Source organism: Sminthopsis crassicaudata, chromosome 5, assembly GCF_048593235.1.
Source record: "Sminthopsis crassicaudata isolate SCR6 chromosome 5, ASM4859323v1, whole genome shotgun sequence".
Classification (NCBI taxonomy): domain Eukaryota; kingdom Metazoa; phylum Chordata; class Mammalia; order Dasyuromorphia; family Dasyuridae; genus Sminthopsis; species Sminthopsis crassicaudata.
The window spans coordinates 187,431,957-187,455,075 of NC_133621.1; the positions used below are offsets into that span (position 1 = coordinate 187,431,957).

The following is a 23,119-nucleotide window of genomic DNA, read 5'->3' on the forward strand; positions in this document are numbered from 1 at the left end:
TGTGAGACAGCTCTCTTACTTCCTATGCTGATACAGGTCTTAAAACTGGAAAAAACCTTCAAAATCATTTAGTACAAACCCTTTTGTAGATGAAAAGACTCACTTTCCAAGGTCACACAGGGATTAAAAAAACAGCAAAGACCAGAACCCATGTCCTTGATTCCAAATCCAATGTCTTTTCCCACGTGTGGAAAGTTTCCCTAATTTCCCCTTCTCTTCCTCCTTGCTTCTCCGAGTCTCTTTTCCTGTGTCTTAATTTCATCTAATCAGGTGGCAGCCTTAATTGTCTGGCTCCCCACTGATTTTTTTTTAAAATATTATTTCCTAGATGTTTAGAAAAATTGCATTTGTTTAACCTACACCGGATTACTTCAGGGGAAGAGTGGGAGAGAAGGAAAGTTTGAAACACAAGGTTTTGCAAGGGTGAATGCTGAAATCTATCTTTGCATGTATTTTGAAAATAAAAGGCTATTATTTAAAAAAAAAAAAAAAAAGCTTCCCTAAATTGTCCCTAAATGTTTAAAAAGAAATGCCCTCCAAGTAACCATAGAAAGTGGGGCATGTAGTGAAACTATGATTAGCCCCATTTCTGTTGTTTTTCAGTCCAGTCCAACTCTTCGAGTGACCCTATTTGAGGTTTTCTTGGCAGAGATACTGAAATCGTTGGCCATTTTCTTCTTGCTCATTTCACAGAGGAGGAAACTGAGGTAAGAAGAATTGAGTGATTAGCCCAGGACCACACAGCCAGAAACCAGATTTGAGTTTAAGATATGGAAATTAACATCTGAAGAATTTATGGAAATGCCCAAGATTACAGTGTGGAGGCAGAATTTGAATCCAGATGTCAATTATCAGCACGGGCCGGGATGAAAAAATTTAAAAAGTGAAAAAAAGTCTCTGCTCTCACAGATATTCTAAATGAAAAGACACCGTGCACACATACAAGCATGCACAAAACAGATACAAGGTAACCTTGGTGGGGAAGACAATAGTAGCTGCGTGACCCAGGGCAGACCTCGTGCAGAAGAATGCGGTGCTTTAGGAGACTCTAGAAGGAACCAGGGACTTGCCAAAGGTGGGCGAGAAAGGGAAAAGCGCTCCAAGCTTGGGGGACAGGAATCGGAGTGCGCGTGAGGGCCTCTATGGCCTTTTGTGGCCTCGGACATCCAGTAACAAAGCCCCGGTTCGAGGATGCACGGACTCAAATTCAAGCCATGCCCTTAGAAGCAGGCTTTTCACTACGTGCAGAATCCCACAGTCTCTGCCCCTCCCCCATCCTCCCAGCAATCAGGGCCACTGCCCAGTCCCCTTATGGCTAACTCAATCACTTCCCTTCTTCACAGATTCCTCTAGTCTGCCCTAGTGTCCAATCCCCCACCCCCATTTTCCAGCAGCTGCCCAGCTCTGCTTCCTGACCCCCTCCCCACCCCCAGCGCACTCTCCGGCCCAGTGTGGCCCAGAATGCAGGCGGAGCTGGGGGGAGAAGTGGAGAGTCGGGAGCAGAGGGGAGGGGGAGGGAGGGGGGAGGGGAGACTTTGCACCTCCGCAGCTGCTCGGAGCTTTAGGGCGGCACGTAGCTGCAGCTCTCCGGCCCCGGGACTGGTTGCGCAGTATGAGAGGCGGGGCTGTGGTCCGGCGCTCTATAAAAGCCGGCTCGCTCCTCCCTTTGCGCTCTCAGCTCCTCTTCCAAGCTCGCTGCCAGGTAAACTCTCTGGAGGAACCGAGGGCTGGGGGGGGTGGGGGTCGGATTGGGGGGGGGGTGCTGCGATGCGCGCCTTCGCTCCCTTCCCTCTTTGAGGGGAGACAAGGGTGCAGTCAGAAAAGAAGAGGTGTTTGGCGTGAGCTGTTCCGGAATCAGCGGGTGGGAGGAGGGAGGGGTGAGGACGGACACGGGGACGTGAGGCTGCGGAGGGCGAGGATGGAGGCCGGGGGTCCTCCCTTCCCCTGCGCATCCCCAACGCGGAGGAATGAATGGGGGGGTGGCGCCGAAGCTGATCCCCGGGAAGGAGAAAGAGCAGCCGCGGGGGAGGGGGCAGTCCCGCTACCCGGTTTCCGGGAGATCCTACCCCACACACGCCCTTGGAGACGGCTAGGTGTGCTGTAAGAGATGGGGGAGGGGGAGGAGGGAGCCCCGGGCGGGGGGCGGAGAGGAGGGACGCGGGTCCTGACTCGGCCGCGTTCTCTACCCCCAGGATCCGCTGCTTTGTGAACATCCCCGAGACAAGATGGTGAAGGTCGGAGTCAATGGGTGAGTGGGATCCGGGCGGCCTTCCGAGGGAGGGGATTAATAAGCCGCTTTAACCCCGAGAGGCTCCTGCAGCCTATCCCAGCCGTGGGCACGAGACCGCTTATTGGATTTTTTGTAAGCTGCGGTCTGAGACCCCGGGAGGTGGGGCAGGTGCAGCCTCCAAGGAGACTCCAAGGTCAAAGGCTTGAGCTCTGCCAGGGCTTCTGCCCCGGTGCTAACACCCCCTCCATCTTCTCCCCGCCCCCGTCCCCTTCCCCACGCAGCTGTCCCAGCTGTTGCTACGGGGTGCCGAAATCTCCCCGAGCTTCTCTCCCCAGGATCGCCTCTGTCCTTTCCCGCCCTCCCGGGCCACGTGAGGGGGAGGTGGGGGGGGGAAGAGGGATGGGGGAAGGGCTCCTGCCCTCCCCCTTCATTAGCACTTTGCTTTCCCCTGACTAATTCACCTCACTTCAGGGAGAGGGCGCCTTTCTTGTGGGTCAGCCGGGTAGCCATGTTGTAATAGGGAAGGAAATGAGTGAGCAACCGTTAGGGATCCTCACTGGGATCCTCACTCAGATCCTCATCTCTCCACTCCTTGTGCTTGACTCATCCGCTTCCTGCTTGGGGGATGGGGCAGGTGAGACCTCTCCTTTTGCCATCAGCTACCTGCTCCCTGCCCTGCCTGTCTCAGGCTTCCCACTCCCTCCATCCTGCCCTTTAAATTGTAGGACTAGAATCTGGAAGGGACTTTAGATAATAGAATCATCGAGTTTCATTTTAAATTTAAAAAGAAGCTAGCCTCCCCAAAATCCCGCCCCCGTCTCATTTCCATGTGATTTAGGGTTTGAGCACCCCTTCCTCCCAAAGTGATTTGTGGGTGTGGTGGCTCTAGCCTTATGCTGAGTCATGAATGTCTAGAAAGGAAAATTTCCACTGTAAAACTCTCCTATAGCATCCATCTCATTTCTTGCCTTAGCACCCATATATCTGTTGGGTTTTCCCATCCATCCCGGAGCTAGTCTTGCCTCAGAGGCCAGCCCTCTAAAGGTCAGCTTGAGGATTAGGTTGTCTGTGACTCCTAGGAACCCTGCCTCTCCATTTTGGCTCCTAGAAACCAGATCTCCCTTACCCCACCCTGAGGCTAAATATAACTGCCTGACCTTTCTTTAGTCAGGGAACCTAGCTTTATTTTCTCTTATATACAACACTGTGAAATCTCTCGTATTGAGGCAGGAAAGAAAGCCTCCCCAAAGATCTCAAGTGGCAAAATGTAATGCACTTAGGCCGTGGATGAGAGAGAAGCCAAGACTAGGTATTGAAAAAGTGTCATTGCTTGTTTTAGAGGAAGAGAGGAGGAGCTTTACCCTTTGGGGGATTAATTGCTAACCTTTAAACTTGCACTTTGAACTCTGGCTCTGAAATCCTCAACCTCTGGGAGCTGGAAGCCAAGAAACTGGCTGGGGGTTGGATCCTGGCAGATCCAAAGTATCTATGTTCACAGTGCCTGAGCAGTAAGTGACATGTACTGCTTCTGTGGCGCTTTTCCCTCAAGGATACATTAAAAGATCCTAGATTGTCAAAGGATGGGGGAAGGGCTAAGTTAATACCCAATATAATAGAACAACCCTTTACCTTTCGGGTTTTAAACTATGCCCAGCCTGCTTGACAGGAATGTCCAAAGTATGTTTGCAGGCCTATTAAAAAAGGCTGAGGAATCCATTAGGGTAAAAGATAGGAACTGGATCTGATTCCATTAGTAGAACAATCAAATGAAGAACCTTTGATAGCTTGAGGTTGTGACTTGCCCAAGCTTTCTAGCCAGTTTATATCAATGGCACTTGAGCTAAATCTTCCTGACTCTGAAGCTGGCTATATTATATTCACTTAATTAGAAAACCATTTTCCTGAATAGATTTGCCTAGAACCCCCCCACCGTACCCCCCAATTCTTTACTCATTGTTTCTGCCTTCTGCCAGATTTGGCCGTATCGGACGCCTGGTGACCCGTGCTGCCTTCTGCTCTAGCGGAGTAGACATTGTGGCCATCAATGACCCCTTCATTGACCTTAATTACATGGTAGGTGTCATGCTGGGGGGGGGAGCAAGGGAAGGGGTGGGCGTAGCCGTATCTGCAGTGTCTGAGGCTTCTTCCCACATCCTTGATACCACTCTAGGTTTATATGTTCCAATATGATTCCACCCATGGCAAGTTCAATGGCACTGTCAAGGCTGAGAATGGAAAGCTGGTGATCAATGGAAAGGCCATTACCATCTTCCAGGAGTAAGTGTGGGCGGGGTGGGACACTGGGTTTGGGGAGATTCAAGGAGCATGGGAAATCATTGCCTCTTTACCCTCTGGTAGGCGGGATCCCACCAACATTAAATGGGGAGATGCTGGAGCCGAATACGTTGTGGAGTCCACTGGCGTGTTTACCACCATGGAGAAGGCAGGGGTGAGTAGAAGGGGGGGGCCAGCTCCACTCTTGAGTGAAGGCCTTTCCTTGGGGAGACTGGCCTGTTACCAGGAAGGGTGGGGCCAGCCTCTGTCACTTTCTCCTTTCCCCTGCCTTAGGCTCACTTGAAGGGTGGAGCTAAGCGTGTCATCATTTCTGCACCTTCTGCTGATGCCCCCATGTTTGTGATGGGAGTGAACCATGAGAAATACGATAATTCCCTTAAGATTGTCAGGTGAGTGGGCTGAATTCAAGAATTGAAGTGGGCCTGGCCTGGGGAAGGGAGTTGGAGGAAGGTTCATTAATTGCACGGGGAAAAGGATGAAATTTCAGGCATGATGTCTCCCTCTGACTTCTCTTTCCTTCCTCAGCAATGCCTCCTGCACTACCAACTGCTTGGCCCCCTTGGCCAAAGTCATTCATGACAACTTTGGCATTGTGGAAGGACTCATGGTATGGACATAACCCTGGAGGATGAAAATTTGGGCCCCTTTTCCCTTCTCATTTTACAACAGAAGCTCTATGGGGTTCTGATGGCCCCAAATGGCCAGTTTTGGGGAGGGGTCATCACTTCACCCTAAAAGATTCTGGCAGTGAAATAGTAGTGGTAATGGACCAGGGCCCTGGGTCTGGCCTGATCCTTCCTTCTTGCTGCAGACCACAGTTCATGCCATCACTGCTACTCAGAAGACAGTTGACGGCCCCTCCGGCAAGCTGTGGCGTGATGGGCGTGGTGCTGCTCAGAACATCATCCCTGCTTCCACTGGAGCTGCTAAGGCTGTAGGCAAGGTCATCCCTGAGCTGAACGGGTAAGAGAATCACCGTTGTTTTTTCTCTGTCAAAGAGGGCATGGGGGGAGGCGGTAGCCAGCAGGAAGTTGGTTTCCTTTTTACACTCACCATACCTTATCCTCTGCAGAAAGCTCACAGGCATGGCTTTCCGAGTTCCTACTCCCAACGTATCCGTAGTGGATCTGACCTGCCGCCTGGAGAAACCTGTAAGTGTGGCGTTGGACAAAGGGGATTGGGAGTCCCTGCCTGTGTTACAGATGGAACCAGACAGGAGTTGTAATCCTGAGCCCCTACTGTTCTTTGTTTTCTAGGCCAAATATGATGACATCAAGAAAGTGGTGAAGCAAGCATCAGAAGGACCCTTGAAGGGCATCTTGGGCTACACAGAGGACCAGGTTGTATCCTGTGACTTTAACAGCAACACCCACTCTTCCACCTTTGATGCTGGCGCTGGCATTGCCCTCAATGACCATTTTGTCAAGCTCATTTCCTGGTATGTAGCACAGGGAAAATGGATTTTGTGGAGTTGGAAAGAGGGGTTTAAGCAGCTCACCACAATAGGTATGACACTGTAGCTGCCCTCCTAAGCTTTTTATAGACTCACCTTTCCTTTGTATGTCTCTTCCTAGGTATGACAATGAGTATGGTTATAGCAACCGTGTAGTGGACCTCATGGTCTACATGGCCTCCAAGGAGTAAAGTGGGAAGCCATGGATCTTCATCCCCAGCCAAAAAAAGTTGTTCCACCACTGGGGAGCCCACATCCCTAACCTATGTTCATATACTGGGGATTCCATGCCCCATTCACAACATTGTCCTACAGCCACCCCTGTAGTAAGGGGGAGAAACCTAGAGTGTCCTATATTGTGTACCATCAATAAAGTCATCTTATTTCAGTGTGTTTATTGTCCACTTTGTCTTTTCTGGAAAAGTGCCTTCTACATACTTTCCCTTAAATATAGATTATAGATTGATCGGTTTTTAGTATAAAGGATAGTAACTAGTATCAGTTTTCATACTGAGAGATCAAAAATAGCACAAGAATGAATATAAAGGATTCTAGGCTGTTGTTCCTAGATAGATCCAGCCTTACCAGTAACAAAATATTTGTGAATAAGGTTAGAAATAGAGGTGTTCTTTGAGTCTTAAGAATGATAGCAGTGTGCGAGGGGCTACAGTATTTCTGAAGTCAATCACCTGGTAGTCAATTTAGTGAGCCCATCTGCTGATATAGTGAAGAAACCTGGAATAAGGATGGTTTGACTTTGTTGACTAACACTATTCAAACTGGCCAACCAGAAAAACAATATAAATATATGGCTCAATTGCTCCAACGTTTTCCTAAACTGACAGAATCAAAGATTGAGTAATGCTAGGTACCTCTAGTGAATTCATTCCTCTAAAATTGAGAAAATTAGCCAAGGAAGTTTGAGAACCCAGGTCTCTCATTCTCCCTAAAATGGGCATAATCTCCCTGGTCCCAAAGAAACAATCCTCCAAGCTGGGATATCAAGGCCCTTTTAATACATGATATGTCTATGGGAGAAAAAAAAACAAAAAACACCCACACATACACACTGCAGTCAGCAACTGAGCCAGCACCAGTGCCAGTCCTGCTTTCTCCATACTAAGCGTATTTCACTGGCCCTGAGACTTCTGGCGTGGTCCAGCTTACACCAGTATATGGGCCAGTTAGCACCAGTATGGGATCCAGAACAGTCAGCAGCGGCACTGTTTCACAGCATGATGGAGGACGTGAGGAACCACTCTAGCTTAAGTCTTAATACTTCTCAATATGAGGCAGCCGTGGGCACCTATTACTGAAGATTCAAGAATGCCCCACTCTGTTGAGAGTTTGATGTGAGACCAGAAGCCACCACAGAAATTGGGGGGCTATGAGGAAGAAGGAAGGGAGCAATGCTCCCCAGCACCCTAGGACTGGGTCGGTTTGGTGCAATGGTACAAGTATTCTGATTGTGTAACATCCCTAGCCCCAGGAGGAAGGGCTAAGGAATTGTCTCCTATATCCCAAATCCAAGATACAGGTGATTTCTGCTTTCCCCCATCTCCAGTGCATGTCATTTCCCTGGTAGGGGGAAGTCTCAAGGAGGACCTTGGAGAGAGGCAAACTCCCTATCTCATGGAGCTATCAGATGAGAGATCACGATCAGAGTCATCAGTCTCACTTGGTGGTGGTTCACTAGGCTGGGCGGCAGAGAAAGCAGGAGACTTTCTGAAAGAAAACAGTTAATACTTTGGGACAAAAAAAAAAGTTCAGGAAGTAGTCTGCTTCCCTTTCCCTTTCCCCTACCTCTACCTTTCTGTTAGGGAGAAGCACCAAAGACAATAGCCTGGTTTCTCCACAAATTTAGCATCTGGGCAGGAGAGGGGGACACTGTCTAGTAAGCATTTAGCCCTAGGATTTCATTGCGTTAGAGAACTATATGTAAGGAAATGCTCAAAATCTACTCAGATCCAGCACCTGTTTTTAAAGATTTGCCTGAGACAATGAGAGATAGATTAACTGGCTTATTCTCAGGGTCCCAGCCAGTATGATAGAGGTAAGAGCCAGAACTTGGGTTTTTTCTTCTCCCAAAACAGATATACCTTTATTCTCATAATTAGTGACACTGAAGGGATTAATAAACTAATAAGTACAACAGTAAAAACCCCTCCATAGAAAATCACTACAACTGTACCCAGGAATAAAGACTCAGCAAAAGGCTGAGCCAGGTAGAAGGGTCTGTCCCACCCCTCCACCTCCACCTTCCCTGTACTTTTTCTTCTAGCCTCTTCAACCTTTAAAACTACATGTGGCAAGTTAGCACAAGTGGCTAGACCAGAGATAGGACAAGAGAGAACAGACTAGCACTGTTCAATTTGTTATATATCTTATTCAACTGTCTAGTCTGACTTGTGGAGTTATACTAAAGATATCCAAAAACAGTCAACTGGGCTAAATTCATAATCCGTTAAGCTTGTTTGGGACTGTTCTTTCTCCAGGTTTGCTGAGTATTCCAAAGACCCTTACCGGTCTCCAGATTGGGTGATGAGCCGGCGGCAGGTTTCCATCTGCACATCAAGACCCCGCTTCATACTGCACATTTCCATGTATTCATGCAAGTGCCTGTTCATGTCATTCTTGGCTGTAGCCAATTCCAGCTGGAAAGGGAAGAGGGCAGCAAGAGTCAGTTTTTACATGCCAAAGGGATATTGTGGCACCTGTTCCTACTACTTAGGGAATTTATATTTGAAAGGGCCAGAATGGACAAATATGGGTCTTCAGGGGCAGCTGGTAGTGGGGGATGGGAAGAATTAAACAGCCATATACTTACAAATTTAAATAAATCAGAGTGAGCCTTAAAAAAGGTTGACTATACTATTCTCTTTTTCTTTGGTTTTCATGGCAACCTAGGCTTGTGGAAAAATGCTAAGTATCTGCTGTAGACTTACGCTCTTATCAATGTAATAGTAAGGAGAGTCAAAAGAGAGATGAAGGTAGTTGGAAGAAGGAAAAATGAGGGCAGAATTAACTGGATTGAAAGGTATAAACAAAACTACATTGATGACTCTAAATTATCTGTAAGGTTTAAGATATATAGAGATGAAATCTTGTCAGTGTGGCTTAGGAGGAACATTCTTAATGCTGCTTTCTTTTGAAACATATACACACTGAGGTTAACTTTCCCAGAAGAAAAGCTTTTTGAGATGAGTTGAAAAGTCGGTTAGAAAAACAGATCTGGGATAATGGACTGCTTCCCAGGCCTGAAACAAAGAACTATAGCCAAAGTGTAGAAGGGGAGAAAGCTGCCAGAACATAATTCTCTTGACTGAGTAGAAGGGATTGGGGGCTGACAACAGGGGCAAACTGTTAAGATTATTTATGATTGGTTTCCACATGTCCAAACTGGGAATGAAGGAAACAGAAAACTTGAACAGATTAAAAAAAAAGATCCAGAGAGCAGGCAGAAGAAAAACACCTTAGAAAGTCATCAATTCTGAGAGAAAAAGAGATAAAGTTTATGTAATCTGGAAAGTTCATTTAAGTGAAACACTTCATTCCTCAATGATGTTAAATGAATGTAGTGTTAATACTCAAATATTCAGATGTATCCTCAATTCAGAAATTCCTTCTAACAACGCAAATTGCAAGCCATGTTTTAGAATATGTTAATTTATCTTCAGTGAATGTTTTGCATATGCTATTTTTAAAAGAAACATTTTTTTCACCATTTATAAGAAACTTCAATGCAGTTGTCCTCAAGTTATTTTTGAATATAATTATGTGCTATTGGATTAATTATTTAGACTTTTGAGAATTGAGGTTATGTTTATAATACATAAATGTAAAATTAATATGCACAAATCATGCACAATTATGCCAATAATATAAAATTACAAATATTTAGGAACAAGAAAGTTTTGTTTTTTATTATATATTAAAATAACAGTATTTGATATCTTGATTAATTTTAGCAGGGTTGTATTGTAGTGGTATTTAAAATCAACTATTTAAATTTCTTTTGTCTACTTGAAATTGATATTAAAGTTTAATTAAAATATGTTATTAAAAAAATAAAACAAAATAAAATAAACTTTGTCTCTCTCCAGTACCCTCACAAAATGACAAAGAAGGCATTTAATATAAATGGTGAATTAAATTTTTTTCTCCTGAATGTCTACATTCTTAAATAGTGATGGGAATTGATTGTTGAGCATTTATTACATACCCAATAGATTAAAGACACTGTGTTAAGACCTCAAAGACAAAAAAATAAAATAAGATCATCGTTAAGGAAGTTCTATTTTACTAAAAGGTAAAGGATGAATCTGCCAACAAATCGAAATCTTAATTTGCCAGCACTTTTCAGCTACTAACCTTAAATCTCTGAGATTCCCCTCCTCATTTATTAAGTAAAACAGTATCTTAAGTGAAAAATTACTGAGAAAGATGACTGGTATTTAGACTGCCTCACCTTTCTGTAGTATAGAATGTTAAGAGTTGGAAGGCACTCAAGAAGTATCCTGCCTGAACAAAGATGCTTTCAATAACATCTTCCATAATCCCACAATCTCTGCATAAAGACCTTCCAATAAGTAGTCCAAGCAATTGATTATGCTTTGGGGCAGCCCTCACCAAGCTACAGTTTTTTCCTTACAATTAACCTCAGCTTTCTCCTTGCCACTCAAGAGTTCCCAATTCTGACCTTTGGGCTAGGGAGAATAAATCTAATCCTTCCATATCACAACTTTTCAAACTTAGTTTAACTTTTATTAAGCACCTATGGGCCAAGAACTGTTAAACACATACTGAGATCACAAAGTTAAACACAGAAACAACTCTTACCTTCAAGAAAGGAACTGCAAGACAGATGATTTGGCTGCATCAAATAGTTTGGAATAATAGTTTGGAAAGTTAGGTTGAAGCTTTAAATGTCAAATATTTGAGTTTGCATTTTAACGTAGAAATAGCAGGGAACAGCTAGAGTTGAAATAGAGGAGTGGTGTGAGCACATCAATTCTTTGGCAACTTAGAAAAGGGAGAGACTTTAAGCAAGGGAATAATTAAAACAATTAAAAGGCTTCTGCAAATCCAGGCAAAAAGGGATGACAAGCCTACACCCCACTGTTGCCTGTGTGAGGAGAAAGAAACATTGGGAAGGTAGATTGCTTGGTACAAGATACATGATTTGGTACCTGATTAAACACATGGGCAAGAAGGAGAGAAGTTGAGCATAATACCGAAGCTACTAAGCTAAGTGACCAAAAAAAAAAAAAAAAAAAAAATACTGTTGCCCTAACAGAAGTAGAGAAATTTTTAAGAAAGGCAGGTATGCTACTGAGTCTGTATTCCAAAGAGATCACATAAAAGGGAAAAAGACCCACACATACAAATATGTTTTTGTAGTGGCAAAAAACTGGAAACTAAATGGATATCACTAGTGACTGAATATGTTATGGTATACATATGTTAAGGAATATTATTGTTCTATAAGGAACGATCAGCAGGAGGATTTCAGAGAGGCCTGGAGAGACTTACATGAACTGATGCTGAGTGAAATGGGCAGAAGCAGGAGATCATTGTACTTGGCAACAAGAAGATTATGTGATGATCAACTCTGGTGGATGTGGCTCTTTTTAACAATGAGGTGATTCAGGCCAATTTCAATAGACTTGTGATGGACAGAGCCATCTGCACCCAGAGAAAGGACTGCAGGGATGGAATGTGGATCACAACAGAGTATTTTCACTTTTTTGTTGTTTGCTTTTTTTCTTTCTTGTCTGTTTTTTTCCTTTTTGATCTGATTTTTCTTATACATTATGAATAGCATGATAAATATGAAAATATGTACAGAAGAAGTGCACATGTTTAACATATATTGGATTACTTGCTGTCTAGGAGAGAGGGGTGAAGGAAGGGGAGGGAGAAAAATTTGGAACACAAGACTGTGCAAGGGTGAATGTTGAAAACTATCTTTGTGTGTATCTTGAAAATAAAAAGCTATAGAAAGAAAGAAAGAAAGAAAGAAAGAAAGAAAGAAAGAAAGGAAGGAAGGAAGGAAGGAAGGAAGGAAGGAAGGAAGGAAGGAAGGAAGGAAGGAAGGAAGGAAGGAAGGAAGGAAGGAAGGAAGGAAGGAAGGAAGGAAGGAAGGAAGGAAGGAAGGAAGGAAGGAAAGAAAGAAAGAAAGAGAAAGAAAGGCAGATATATGGAAAGAGAGAGATTTTGTTGTGGCTGGGTGGTTTTTGAGATGTCTGTAGGATATCCAATCTTTCTGATCCAAATATTGAAGATTACAGTCATGTCCTCAATGTCTTCCCTTCACTAAACTAAATATACTCAGTCCCTTCAACTAATTGCAATGCAACTTCCCATCTCCTCCTACCTTGTGGTCCTCATCCACAGCCTCCTATCTCCTGCCAATCCCTGTGGCCTCATCCACACCATTGCTATTTATTGACAGCCTTCTCAAGAAGCATCCAGTAAAAAAGTGGGGAGCCCATTTTGAAGTACTTGAAAAGTGGTGTTTGAATTTATGATTTCCTTTTATTTCCTTCCTTTCTGAAGGAAAAGTGTGGAATTTAAAAGCTTTTGGTCTAGGACTACAAAGCAATCAAAGCCCTGACATTAACTGAGTCTCCACATGATTAGACATTGTCCTAAACCAAGATGGCCAAAGAGCTATTGGAGACAAGAAGTAGAGCAGCAAGAAACATTTCAGTAGATATAGAAGAACAAATGCAGACAGTTCCTGAACTCTAGCCATTCTCACTGATTTGACTGTGCCTATAATTTAAATTTTCTCCTTGGACATGGATAAAGCAAACTTCTATAGAGAAGTCTCTACTAGAGGTTTATAGTTTTGCAGCAGAAAAAAAAAAAAAAAGCATTTACGTGAAAAGAGAAAGGGAATACTCCTTTTGATTTTATTATCAAAATGCAGGAATAAATATGAATTGTAGGGCACCAGCCACATCCTTAAGTTCTTTTATCCACATTAGAGGAAAAGAGAAAGGATTTTGTCCAACCTCCCTTCTCCCAACACTTCCCTATATTCTTGGGATTGTCACAGTCTATATAGGATTGACCTATGCACAGGGGAGCCCCAGCTTCCATAATTATTACAAAGCAGATTCCCAAAAACTCTGGGAAGAGATGAAAGAGCCTCCACTCCTACAAAGGCAATTAAGGTATTAAAATGAAGAAGCAGGGAGAACGATTTTCATCTCTGCATAAGTTGGGGAGCTTTTTGGGGCTCAATTTTCACCACAGAACAAGAAGCCAGGGCACTGAACCAAGCTCAGAATCGTGATGCTGTGACAGTTGGGAGGAAAGGGAATAAGTGCAAAGAAAAAGGTTATTTCTTGTGACACTGCAAGAGACATCTCCTCCCTCAATCAAAACACAAACTCTATGATTCTATGAAACCAGAATGGCTTCCAATAGAGGCCCAACAGTCTAAGTACAAGCTAGTTGAACACTGACACCATGTTCTCAGCTACCACATTACATATAGGACTAGACTGCAGTCAACCTTCATCTCATTCCCTGGACTTAACATCTGCCTAACCTATATGTTGCTCCTGCCTCGGAGCCCCAAAGCCTTGATTGGGGCTTGCCTCAGCTGCTCACTACTTCTAAGTCTGAGTCCCAGTCATGCTTTATTATGCTTCTCTTCCACCACTTGCCTTTTTCCAGTTGTGGAATTTCCCATAATTAAATCAATTCTCTCCTTGCTCCTGAAAAGAGCATATACTCTCTATGGCAGCTCTACTCATCCACCACACCAAAATATCCCCCTCTCATCATCACTCCCATATAAATGTGTCTCTCCTATTACAGCTCTTGGGCAGGGACCGTCTTTACCTTTTATTTGTATGTCCAGCAAAGTCCTTAGCCCAGAGAAAATGCTTAATAAATGTTTTTTAAAATTCATTCATTGGCTAAGTGCACAGAAGAAACTCACAGGAAGACTGGTAAAGAGATAATGAATTTCAAGTCCATGGGAAGTTATGATAAGGGTATATTTCTCTTAAAGAGGGAAGGATTACCCACACCACTGAAAGCTACCATCGCTCTGGGATGAGATGAATGATAACTGGATCTAGCCACTAACAATTCTCAGGTAAGTGTAACTCTTTAGAATGGCCGGGGGGGGGGGGGATCCCTCAGCTCACCCATCCATGCGGCACATACTCACCTCTATCTGGTCGATGGTCTCCTGGTATTCCTTCTCTCGTGTTTTGAACAGAGATTCCGTGTCCTTAATCACTTTCTCCAGACTGTCCTCCTGCTGCTGGGAAACATAGGGAAGCAAAGGAGCAGTAGCAGCAACAGAGAGGAAGAGACCAATGGGAGGGTGACCATCCAAGATGGACAAGGCAAAAGTAAAAAAGAAAAACATGCTTTAAAAAAAAAAAAAAAAAGCCAGCAGAAAGAACAAAGAACAGCAGAAGGAAAAATAAAGTATGTACAAAAAGAATGTCACACAAGACAGAGGGAGTGAGCAGAGGAGAGGAGAGAAGGAAGGGCAGGGCAGCAGGGCAGGGGGAGGCTAGAAGGGGCAGAGGGCTGCAGCTGGGAGGAGCTGTTACCTCTCCCTGGGCCTCTGCAGCTGCCGCAGCATAGCCTGAAAAATCTTCCCAGAGTAGCAGTGTCTCCTCTGTCTCCTCCCAAGTCAGGCTGTCACAGTCATCCTCAAAGTCATACTCCCGCCTGGAGACAGGGAACCCGTGTGTCAGTAAAGATGGATGGGTGGGCGAGCTCTTCCAGGAGAACACTGTTGGGGCAGCTCCAGCCTCTCCAGGAAGAGTGGGGACCTTGCTGAGGAGGGTGGCTGAGGGCTGGGGCCTATGAGACTCACAGCTGGTTGAGCATACGCTGCATCTCCTCATTGATGCTGAGGGCTGTGCTCTCATCCTCATCCCCATCAGGTTGGTGGGGCCCATCACTCTCAGACAGGGAGGTGTCCTCCTCGATGACAGGTTTTCGATCCCGCTTCCGCCCCCCCATGGATGGGACCTTAATGGGAGACAAGTGCAGAGACTACAGAGACGAGGCCGGGTGCGTGAGGAGAAAGGGCAGGGGCAGGAAAGGATGGGGGGAGGAAGGAAAGACAAACCAGCAGGAAAGGTTGGGGCAGAGACAAAGACACAGAGTTATAAAGACAGGCACAGAAACATGGAAAGATACAAAAAGACAGATACATAGGAAAGGATGGAATCGAGGATTAAGATAAGGCAGGGAAAGAAGAGGCAGGGAAAAGAGAAACAAGGGATGTGGGTTGATTATGATCATGTAAAGATGTGAAGTAGCTAAAAAGTGATTTAAAAAAATCCTGAACACAATGACAGAACTAATAACTACAATGATGCAGATGAATTTTCTACATAAGAGACCTTTGATTACACCCAAATCCAGAACCAGGGAGAGAAGGAACAAAAAAAAGACACAAAGAAAGGAAACGAGAAAGTAGAGAGGACTAAGGGAAAAGGAGGAGAAGGAGTAGAGAAAGAGAAAAAAATTGCATTGAAAAGCCAAGTGGGTCAAAACTGATAGCCAAACCTCCTGGCTAGTTTAGAAACAGGGGCAGAAGCATTAATGAGCTTGCAGGAGATAAAAACTAACCAGCTTCTTCTGTGGGGGAAGCAAGAAAGGAGGCATATGAAAGGAAAGAAAAGAGAAGCAGACAGAGGGTGGTAAAGAGAGAGAGAGGGAAGGGGAGAGATGGTGTTAGTGAGAGCTTCACAAACCTCCTTTCAGAGGTTGCTCCTTGCCCCACCCCCCCAGATTTTGAACCACCTGATGTCTCTTAGTTCCCTAGCTAGGGACCCTCAGGAAAGAGGGAAGGGCCTTAAGCCCCAGGCTAACAATGCCAACAGTGTCTCCATCTGTCCCAACCCTCCTCTGACCAACTCAGGATATAGGGGAGACGTAGAGCTTGGGAAAAGCCTGGGGCCCAGGGCCTCCTTGTCCCTGAAGGAGTCTAGAGGGACAATAAGGGACTCTTACCTGGAACATCTTGATCATGTCCTCACAGTTGCGCTGCTGGGCCACATCACAGAGTTTGGCAGTAATGTCTATTCGGCGGCAGATGTCCATGTCCACTTTCATGGCTTTCTCTTGAATCTTGGTGTCCAGTTCAGTCAGGTTCTACGCCAGAGAGAGAACAGAGGAAGAGTGCTACCCTATCCTCAGGACAATACACACAAACGAAGGCCATGATAAGCAGGGCCCTCTGCACAGGAACCACAGACCTCTCTTCAAGGAGCTTCTGTTTTATGACAGATAAGTTGCACGTGCCAGGACACACAAGGGGGTGAAAGGACCTTGCTGAGAACTTCCCACAATATATTTACTGAGGGGTGGGGTAAAGAGAAGGGATATAAGAAAGCAACGGTAATAAAGGAAAGACCTCACTCCCCAAGCAGGCAGGACGCCGCAGCAGCTGTACTTACGTTACTCATGAGTCCCTTGAAGACCACCAGCTCAGCTTTGAGTTGCTCCACCTTCATGGCGAGCTCTTCCTGGCAGGCATCAGCTTCTTGGGCTTCCTGTGGTCATGAAAAATGCCCAGGCATTAGTGGCATAGTCAAGGGAAGGTCAGAGAGGAGCACAGCCAGAGGTAGACACTGCACCCAGAGGCACCCTCACCTCCTGAAGCTCATTCACACGTTCTTGCAGCTGGACCCGAACTGTATATTCCTCTTCCCACCTGAAAGAATGGAGAAGACATCGGTACAAAATCCTCTCGCTTCCAATATGCCCTCTTTCCCCTTTCCCAGACAGTACTTCCCGAGCCAACAAAAGGAGCCAACACCAAGCTTCTAAGGCCAGAAGAAGGAGGGCTGGGGGCTGAAAGTCCAATTGGACCTGAGCTCCTCCTAAGGAACTCTGTCATTTTTGTCTCCTATTCTCAGGACTGAGCACACAGTAGGTACTTAATGCTCATCTGTGCTGAACAGCTGCAGCCACAGCCTGGGTGTGGCCCTTAGTGGGATGCTCCAGTAGCTCCTGGCAATTGACAGACTCACACCAACTGCCTTCTGGTCACATTCTGGCCACCTACCGCTCACTAGCCCCGGCTTACTCGTGCCCCAGCTCCAATGAGCTGCCTTCCTGATTTGTCTCCCACCTCCTGCCCACACCAGACACCAGGTCCACCCGACCCAGTCTCCCACCTTCAGTTCCACAGATCCGGGCTCCCGCCTCCTGCCTGCACCAGAACAGAGCTCCTCTAGCCTGCTCCCCTGACTCCTGTGGGGCCATTTAACCCTGTAAAGCATCTGCAGGACACATACCGCATCAACAGAGTTTGTAAACAGCAAATTCATATGATGCTCGGAAGTCAAACCCCTAAGCTCCAGATTCTTCCCACCCTCATCTACCTTTCATGAGCTCCAGGGAGTGTTAACAGGGCTGGCTCTAGAGCAATGCACAAAAGGAATTTGGCTAGTGTAGGCCAAAGGGAAATAAGAACATTATCTATTATTCCCAAGAAATCAAAATTAGAAATCAGTCATTTGAGCAAAGGCTACTGATCGAGAGAAGAGGCTAATAGTAGGAGCATTTTATTTTAAGAGATGCTTGCAGCTAACATCTGTAGGTTTGCAAAATGCTTTATATATATTATCTCATCTAATCCTCCTCTTCAAACCTAGTGAAGTAAGCACTACCAGTATCATTATCCTTTTCTAACAGATAAGAAAACTGAAGCTCTGAGAGACTAACTTGTCTATGATCACACAGCTAATGTCAGGAGAGGAATGTGAATCAGTTGTCCTGATTCCAAAGTTCCTCAGTCTTTCCACCATGCCATATTGCCTCTCCCATAACAAGATGGGCTTCAAGCTGGTCTTATCCTAGCTGTATGGCCAGGGGAAATCGCATCCTGTAAAGCAAGTTTTTCAAATACCTAAAGTACATGATATGTAAGCACTTAATAGATGCTTGTTGACTATTAGAGAATTACCCATATCACAGAATGGGTGTTACTGCTTAAAGTATGATTTCATTAAGTTATCTCAAATATTACAGCCATCTAGATTGACATGATAGATTTCTCCTAAACATGATCCCTTGTCCAAACTCCCTACCCTCCATCTATATTCACAGTACATTCTGAAGGAAAGGACTCCCTCCCAAAACAGAAAGAGTAAGATATAAAGACAGGCTTCTAAGTTGGTGGTTACAAAGAGACAAGACAAGAATGTTGTATTATAAGAACAAATTCTGCAACTCAAGAATCAAATCTCTCTATTTCTTCTCTTTTCTCATTTTAATCAGTCCCTCTTCTCTTTACTATCCTCCCTCATGTGGCCCATGCTCTCCTTACTCTGCTGGATCCTTCACTCCCCATCTGCATTGCAGTATTCCTAATAATAACTTCTCTACCTCAGCTCGACTGTCCCCAATGGCCACCCCAACACACTCACCCAAGCTAGTCCAGCAGCCGGCCCTGCTCTCATCACTTCTGGTTCACCAGCTCACTACCCCCTCCTTTTTCAACTCCTCTCCAGGTGCCTTCTATGTCCCCAATTTTTGCTCAACTAGGTTCCACATATTATGCCACTAGGGATACTTGTCTTGTCATGGCTGGTAAAGTGGCATTGCTGAGTTTCTTTTATCAGGGATAGAAGTAGATTTGCTTTGGAACGGGAGAAGGCAAACATTAATGGTAGATTTTGAGCAAGGCGCATAAGGAAGAACAGAAAGCACTGTTTTGGTATGAATCTTACCAAATTCAAGAAGAAACTAAATGAAGGAATCTTAATTTCAGGGTTAGAGGAAGTCCTTAAAATGACAAAGCAGTCTGAGCATAAATACCCAGAAGTCTGACAAAGCACTATTTTCTATATTAAAGAATTCATTAAGGTGGGTACACTTAGGGTGTGTCCCAGGATCAGATTACTGAAGCAGAATCAGCTTCTTGGGGCTGAAAAGGGCTTTGACCATTTAATCCAAGGTTCCATCCCCTGCAGGAAGCCCCTCCACAACAATTCAGATGGAGATGAATACTTTCTGGAATAAGGAACACATTATTAGTAAGTTCTACCTAATGTATGCCCATATTTGAGTTCCTTTAATTTCTATCCATTGGTTTTAGCTTTGCAGCAGCCACACAGAATATGTCAAGTCTCTTTACTTTTAGGGAAGTACCACACCATAATGAGCATTAGATTAGTCCCCGAGCAAACTTTTGATTAATTCTAACACTGGACAATCCATCCAATGTCTCTGGGCCTCTGTTTCTTTCTTTCTTTTTTTTAATTAAAGATTTTTATTTTCAAAACACATGCATGGATAATTTTCAACATTCACCCTTGCAAAACCTTGTGTTTCAAATTTTTTCCCTCTCTTCTCCACATGCATTTCTATTCCTTTATCTGTAAAGTAGGTATAATCATAACAACTTGTTCACAAAGCTGATATATCTAAGGAGAGAATATCTTTCAAGCATATCGTAAGCTATTATTACTGCTACCTTTTAACTTTACTCCCCTCTAAGCAATAGGTCATAGAAGCATTTTTTTGGAGATATCTGGAGCTAATAATCCAAAAAGCAGCTTACATCTGTAGAACGTTTATGGAGTAACTTAAAGTTTGCAAAGTGCTTCATAATCCTATGCAGTAGGTACTGTTGAGATTATTGCTATCTTGTTAATAGATAAGGAAGATGACACTCAGAAAGGGTTAAATGACTTTTCTGTGCAAAGGAAGTTCATTCAGCTGTTCCTCAAAAAGCAGATTTAAGTGCCTGTACTTTCCTGGTTACATAAGAATTTCATTGTAACCTGGTCTCATTTACAATGTGGATTCCCATGGAGAGCTTTAGAATTAGATTCTGGGGTTGGTTGCTATTTCCTTCTAAACACTGTCTTCTAAGGAGATATATGTAAACTTTAAGAGAGCTGAAAAGAGAGTAGGGATCACTTTCTTCATTTTATAATGGCAAAAAAAAAAAAAAAAAAAAAAAAAAAATGCTCAAAAAACAAAAACTAAGGCTCAGAGAGAGAGGAAGAGCCCCTGCTCGGGTCACATAAGTGTAAAGCTGAAAATAGAACTCAGGAGGCCTCAGCTCTCAATTCAACATATAAGTATCCTCTGTCCCCCAGACTGGGGCCTGAATGGCTGGCTTAGAGCGACATCCTGAGGGCTCACATAGAGAGGACAAGAAAAGGACACAGGGTCTAGGAGGAAAGAATGTACGTCAAATACTAAGCGACGCTGGCTACAAAGACCTTGGCACACCAGGATACTGCAGTGTTATGAGCAAAGCTATCCCCTAAGAATAGCTCTTTGCTGCTTAGACAGCTGGACCAGAGTGGTTCCAGACCAAAAATATAAAAATAAAACAATTTTAAAAATTTTACCACAACAAAAGCCCACAATTTTCAAAAAACACCAACTATTCCTGTGGTTATGAATGGGTGAATCCAAAAACTAGCTCCTTTCTATAACTTACTGCAAGATATGCACCTCTACAAGCACAAAGACCAACTAGTCTTACACAATATTTTAGGAGGCTCTCAAAGTGGCTGAATCTTTAAGGATATTTATTCGACAAAGGCTTTCCTGTGTACTAGCCTCCCCTACAGAAAGCCAGGTCAGAACCAGATCTGCAAAGGGCAGGGAGAGGCAGAAGAGGTTTCAGTAAAAAAGCTGACCCCTTTCAGGCCAAAAGAAGAATTCTTTTTCCCATCATACACATCCCAAAACAAAATTCATGAGCACATTCCTCCCTCTCCAAGCCTGTCACTTCATTAATCATCCCCAGTCCCTGCCCTACAAAAGTGCTCTAATTTAGAGAGCAACGGGCAAACAGTAAACAGTAAAAAGCACAGCCGGCTCTGAGGTGAGTTACTAACACCCGGGCCCCCACAGTGACAGCTCTCCACCTGCCCGCGACATTGTGGAAATCTGAGATCACAAAGTTTTCCCCACAGACACCTCTTTCCTTCCCGGTGGTACATAAGGTACCATCACTTGTCAGAGGCACATTGCTCTAAGGAACCCTCACATCTTCCCCCTCCCCCCCAGCAGCCGAGTCTCTTTTGTTCTTTGGGAGAGTCAGGCTGTGGGCTCCGGCAGGAGTCTTCCCACTGGTGTCTCTCCCACCCCTGACCTCACTCTGTCTCACAGGGCGTGTCCACGTGGAGAATTACCAACTTTTTCTAACTTGGCCCTTGCGGCAGCTTCCTTGTCCCCTTCTCTTGTCTGTCTCCACTCACAGCCAATAACAACGCTCGGCTGCCTCTTCTTTCGGGAGAGAACGTCCCTTGAATACTGACTTAGCCCGTCTGGTTCATCCCTGCCAAGTTTCCTGGGCCTTGTACGCCTCCCCCACGGCGCCCGCGGGCAGGTGTCCCAGTACGGATGTATGTGGGAAATAACGGGGCGCTCGCCCTCTCCCCTCCCCTTCCCAAACCATTCCGTGGGCAGTCTCTGAGGCAGACCCCACTCTTCTGACACTGACTTCTGTCCCCTGCGCACACAGTACTAGTCAGGGCTGGCCCGAGGACCGGGGACTCCGACGCGGAAAAGACAGCTCCGCACACACATTCCCCAGACTATCTCCCCAGCCATACCCTAATTTAACTAAAGTCCCAATTAGCATAATCCTCCAAACTCCGCATCCCCAAGGGGAGAGGAAGTAAAGACGCGAGGCTAAAACCCGAGGTTCTCATACATAACTTCCCTCTTTACAAGGTTTTCTTCTCGGTGCAGCCTCCCTGAAATTGAGGCTGATTACGGACAGATGTTTTTTTTTTTTTTTTGGGGGGGGGGCCTCCCAGATTCACATCTCCCCAGACTCCCCCCATCCCGGAATTTGTCACCTTGTTTTCTCTACACTCCTCTGGCAGGCAGCCCTCCCTCTCCGGGGCTGACGGCGGCGCTCCCCTTCCCCAGCCTCACCTCCTCTTGTACTCGTCGCGCTCGCGCTTCACCTTGGCCAGCACGTTGTAGAGGGCCCGGATCTCGGGGGTGATGGTGTCGATCTGCACCCCCACGCCGTCGGGGTGCACCCACGACAGGCCGGGGCCCTGCACCAGGGTGGGCTCCAGTCCCGGCCCGAGCCTGCGGGCGTGCGAGAAGGACCAGATGGTGCCCGGCATGAAGCGGGCCGACGAGGAGTAGGGGGCGGACGTGGCCGTGGAGTGAGGCGAGGCAGCCCCCGGGGCGAGCGCGCCGACGGGCGACGACAGGCTGGACGTGGAGGACACCAGTGGGCCCGCGGGCGAGCGCGCCGGGGAGCCGAGGCCCCGAGAGGCAGGCCAGGCCCCGAGGGGCAGCCCCGGGGGCCGGATGGGGCTGATGAAGCCCGTTTGCACGGCCTGGTCGCGACGCGCGGGGCCCCGCCGGCCCTGCTGCCCATCTTCCAGAGCCTGCTGCAGCTGCTTCTCCAGCAGCCGGTTGCGTCGCTCCAGCTCGTGCACCTTGGCCAGGAAGCAGCGGAATCGCAGATTGAGCGTCTTCAGCACGTTTATGTTGGAACCCAGGTCGTTGCGGAGGGCCATGGCGGCGGGCGGTGGCGAGGGCGCCGGGCCTGGGCCGGCCAGAGAGAGCGGCTCCCACTGGGGGATGCCCGGGGGGGTCGCTGCAGCCACCGGACCCGCAGGCAACTCCCCACCCCCGCCCAGGTAGTCGCCGCCTCCCAGCGAGGGTCCCCCGAGTGGGCCGGCCAGGCCCTGCTGCTCCTGCTGCAGGAGGAAGAGATTGGGGCCGAATAACGGGTTCATGGCCGCAACCGCTTCTCCGCCTCGAGATGGAGACCGGCGCAGGGCGGGGAGCCGGCCAGGACGGGGAGCCTATGAGAAGAGAGGACATGGGTGGGACCACGGAGGGAGCCAATGGGAAGCCTTGAGGGGAGGTCCCAGTGAGCATCCCGGCCGGCTAACGGAGGGTGAAAAGCCCGACTCCAGGGGCTAACGGGAGTGGGCGTTTCTTTCTAGGCCAGCATTTGGAGGGGGGAAGGGGGAAACCCAGACACTCCTCGCTGCCCTGTATTCGAAAGAAGTCTCTGAGAAAGCCTAGGCCCTGGCCACTAGAGTGGACCTTAGCTGGGCCGACGGCCAGTCCCCTTATAAGCCAACCTCGACCACCACAAGGAGCTGAAGTTTCCAACCAACCCCCAGGCATTGACCCGTCCT

At 46.3% G+C, this 23,119-nt stretch overlaps 2 protein-coding genes across 8 annotated transcripts; one reads left to right on the forward strand and one right to left on the reverse strand.

Annotated features, from left to right (window-relative positions):
- Nucleotides 1-1,597: 1,597 nt before the first annotated feature.
- GAPDH (glyceraldehyde-3-phosphate dehydrogenase) lies at nt 1,598-6,369 on the forward strand. The gene is made up of 11 exons (XM_074266750.1): nt 1,598-1,702; nt 2,193-2,248; nt 4,204-4,303; nt 4,401-4,507; nt 4,589-4,679; nt 4,799-4,914; nt 5,051-5,132; nt 5,337-5,488; nt 5,598-5,676; nt 5,782-5,963; nt 6,100-6,369. The coding sequence occupies exons 1-11, from the start codon at nt 1,613-1,615 to the stop codon at nt 6,167-6,169; spliced, it is 1,125 nt and encodes a 374-aa protein (XP_074122851.1). The 5' UTR covers nt 1,598-1,612; the 3' UTR covers nt 6,170-6,369.
- Nucleotides 6,370-6,972: 603 nt separating this feature from the next.
- IFFO1 (intermediate filament family orphan 1) lies at nt 6,973-22,785 on the reverse strand. Of its 7 annotated transcripts, none has more exons than XM_074266746.1 (9): nt 21,885-22,783; nt 16,623-16,683; nt 16,427-16,522; nt 15,975-16,121; nt 14,833-14,990; nt 14,564-14,684; nt 14,170-14,262; nt 8,502-8,632; nt 6,973-7,703 (listed from the first exon to the last, which is right to left on the reverse strand). In XM_074266746.1, exons 1-9 carry the CDS (start codon nt 22,706-22,708, stop codon nt 7,604-7,606), a joined length of 1,731 nt encoding a protein of 576 aa, XP_074122847.1. In that variant the 5' UTR covers nt 22,709-22,783; the 3' UTR covers nt 6,973-7,603. The 7 variants fall into 7 exon arrangements, with proteins under 7 accessions (XP_074122847.1, XP_074122846.1, XP_074122844.1 ...); XM_074266745.1 differs by having other exon boundaries at nt 14,170-14,265; XM_074266743.1 differs by having other exon boundaries at nt 14,170-14,265; nt 14,833-15,014; nt 15,981-16,121; nt 21,885-22,782.
- Between the last annotated feature and the right edge of the window lie 334 nt (nt 22,786-23,119).

Coding starts and splice junctions, on each gene's coding strand:
- IFFO1 (XM_074266743.1), bottom strand. CDS start 22,708: ATGAACCCGTTATTCGGCCCCAATCTCTTCCTCCTGCAGCAGGAGCAG. Junction 16,523..16,622: donor GTGTGAATGAGCTTCAGGAG/GTGAGGGTGCCT, acceptor TCATGACCACAG/GAAGCCCAAGAAGCTGATGC. Junction 7,704..8,501: donor ATCACCCAATCTGGAGACCG/GTAAGGGTCTTT, acceptor GTTTTCTTTCAG/AAAGTCTCCTGCTTTCTCTG.
- GAPDH (XM_074266750.1), top strand. CDS start 1,613: ATGAGAGGCGGGGCTGTGGTCCGGCGCTCTATAAAAGCCGGCTCGCTC. Junction 4,680..4,798: donor CCACCATGGAGAAGGCAGGG/GTGAGTAGAAGG, acceptor CCCCTGCCTTAG/GCTCACTTGAAGGGTGGAGC. Junction 5,133..5,336: donor GCATTGTGGAAGGACTCATG/GTATGGACATAA, acceptor TTCTTGCTGCAG/ACCACAGTTCATGCCATCAC.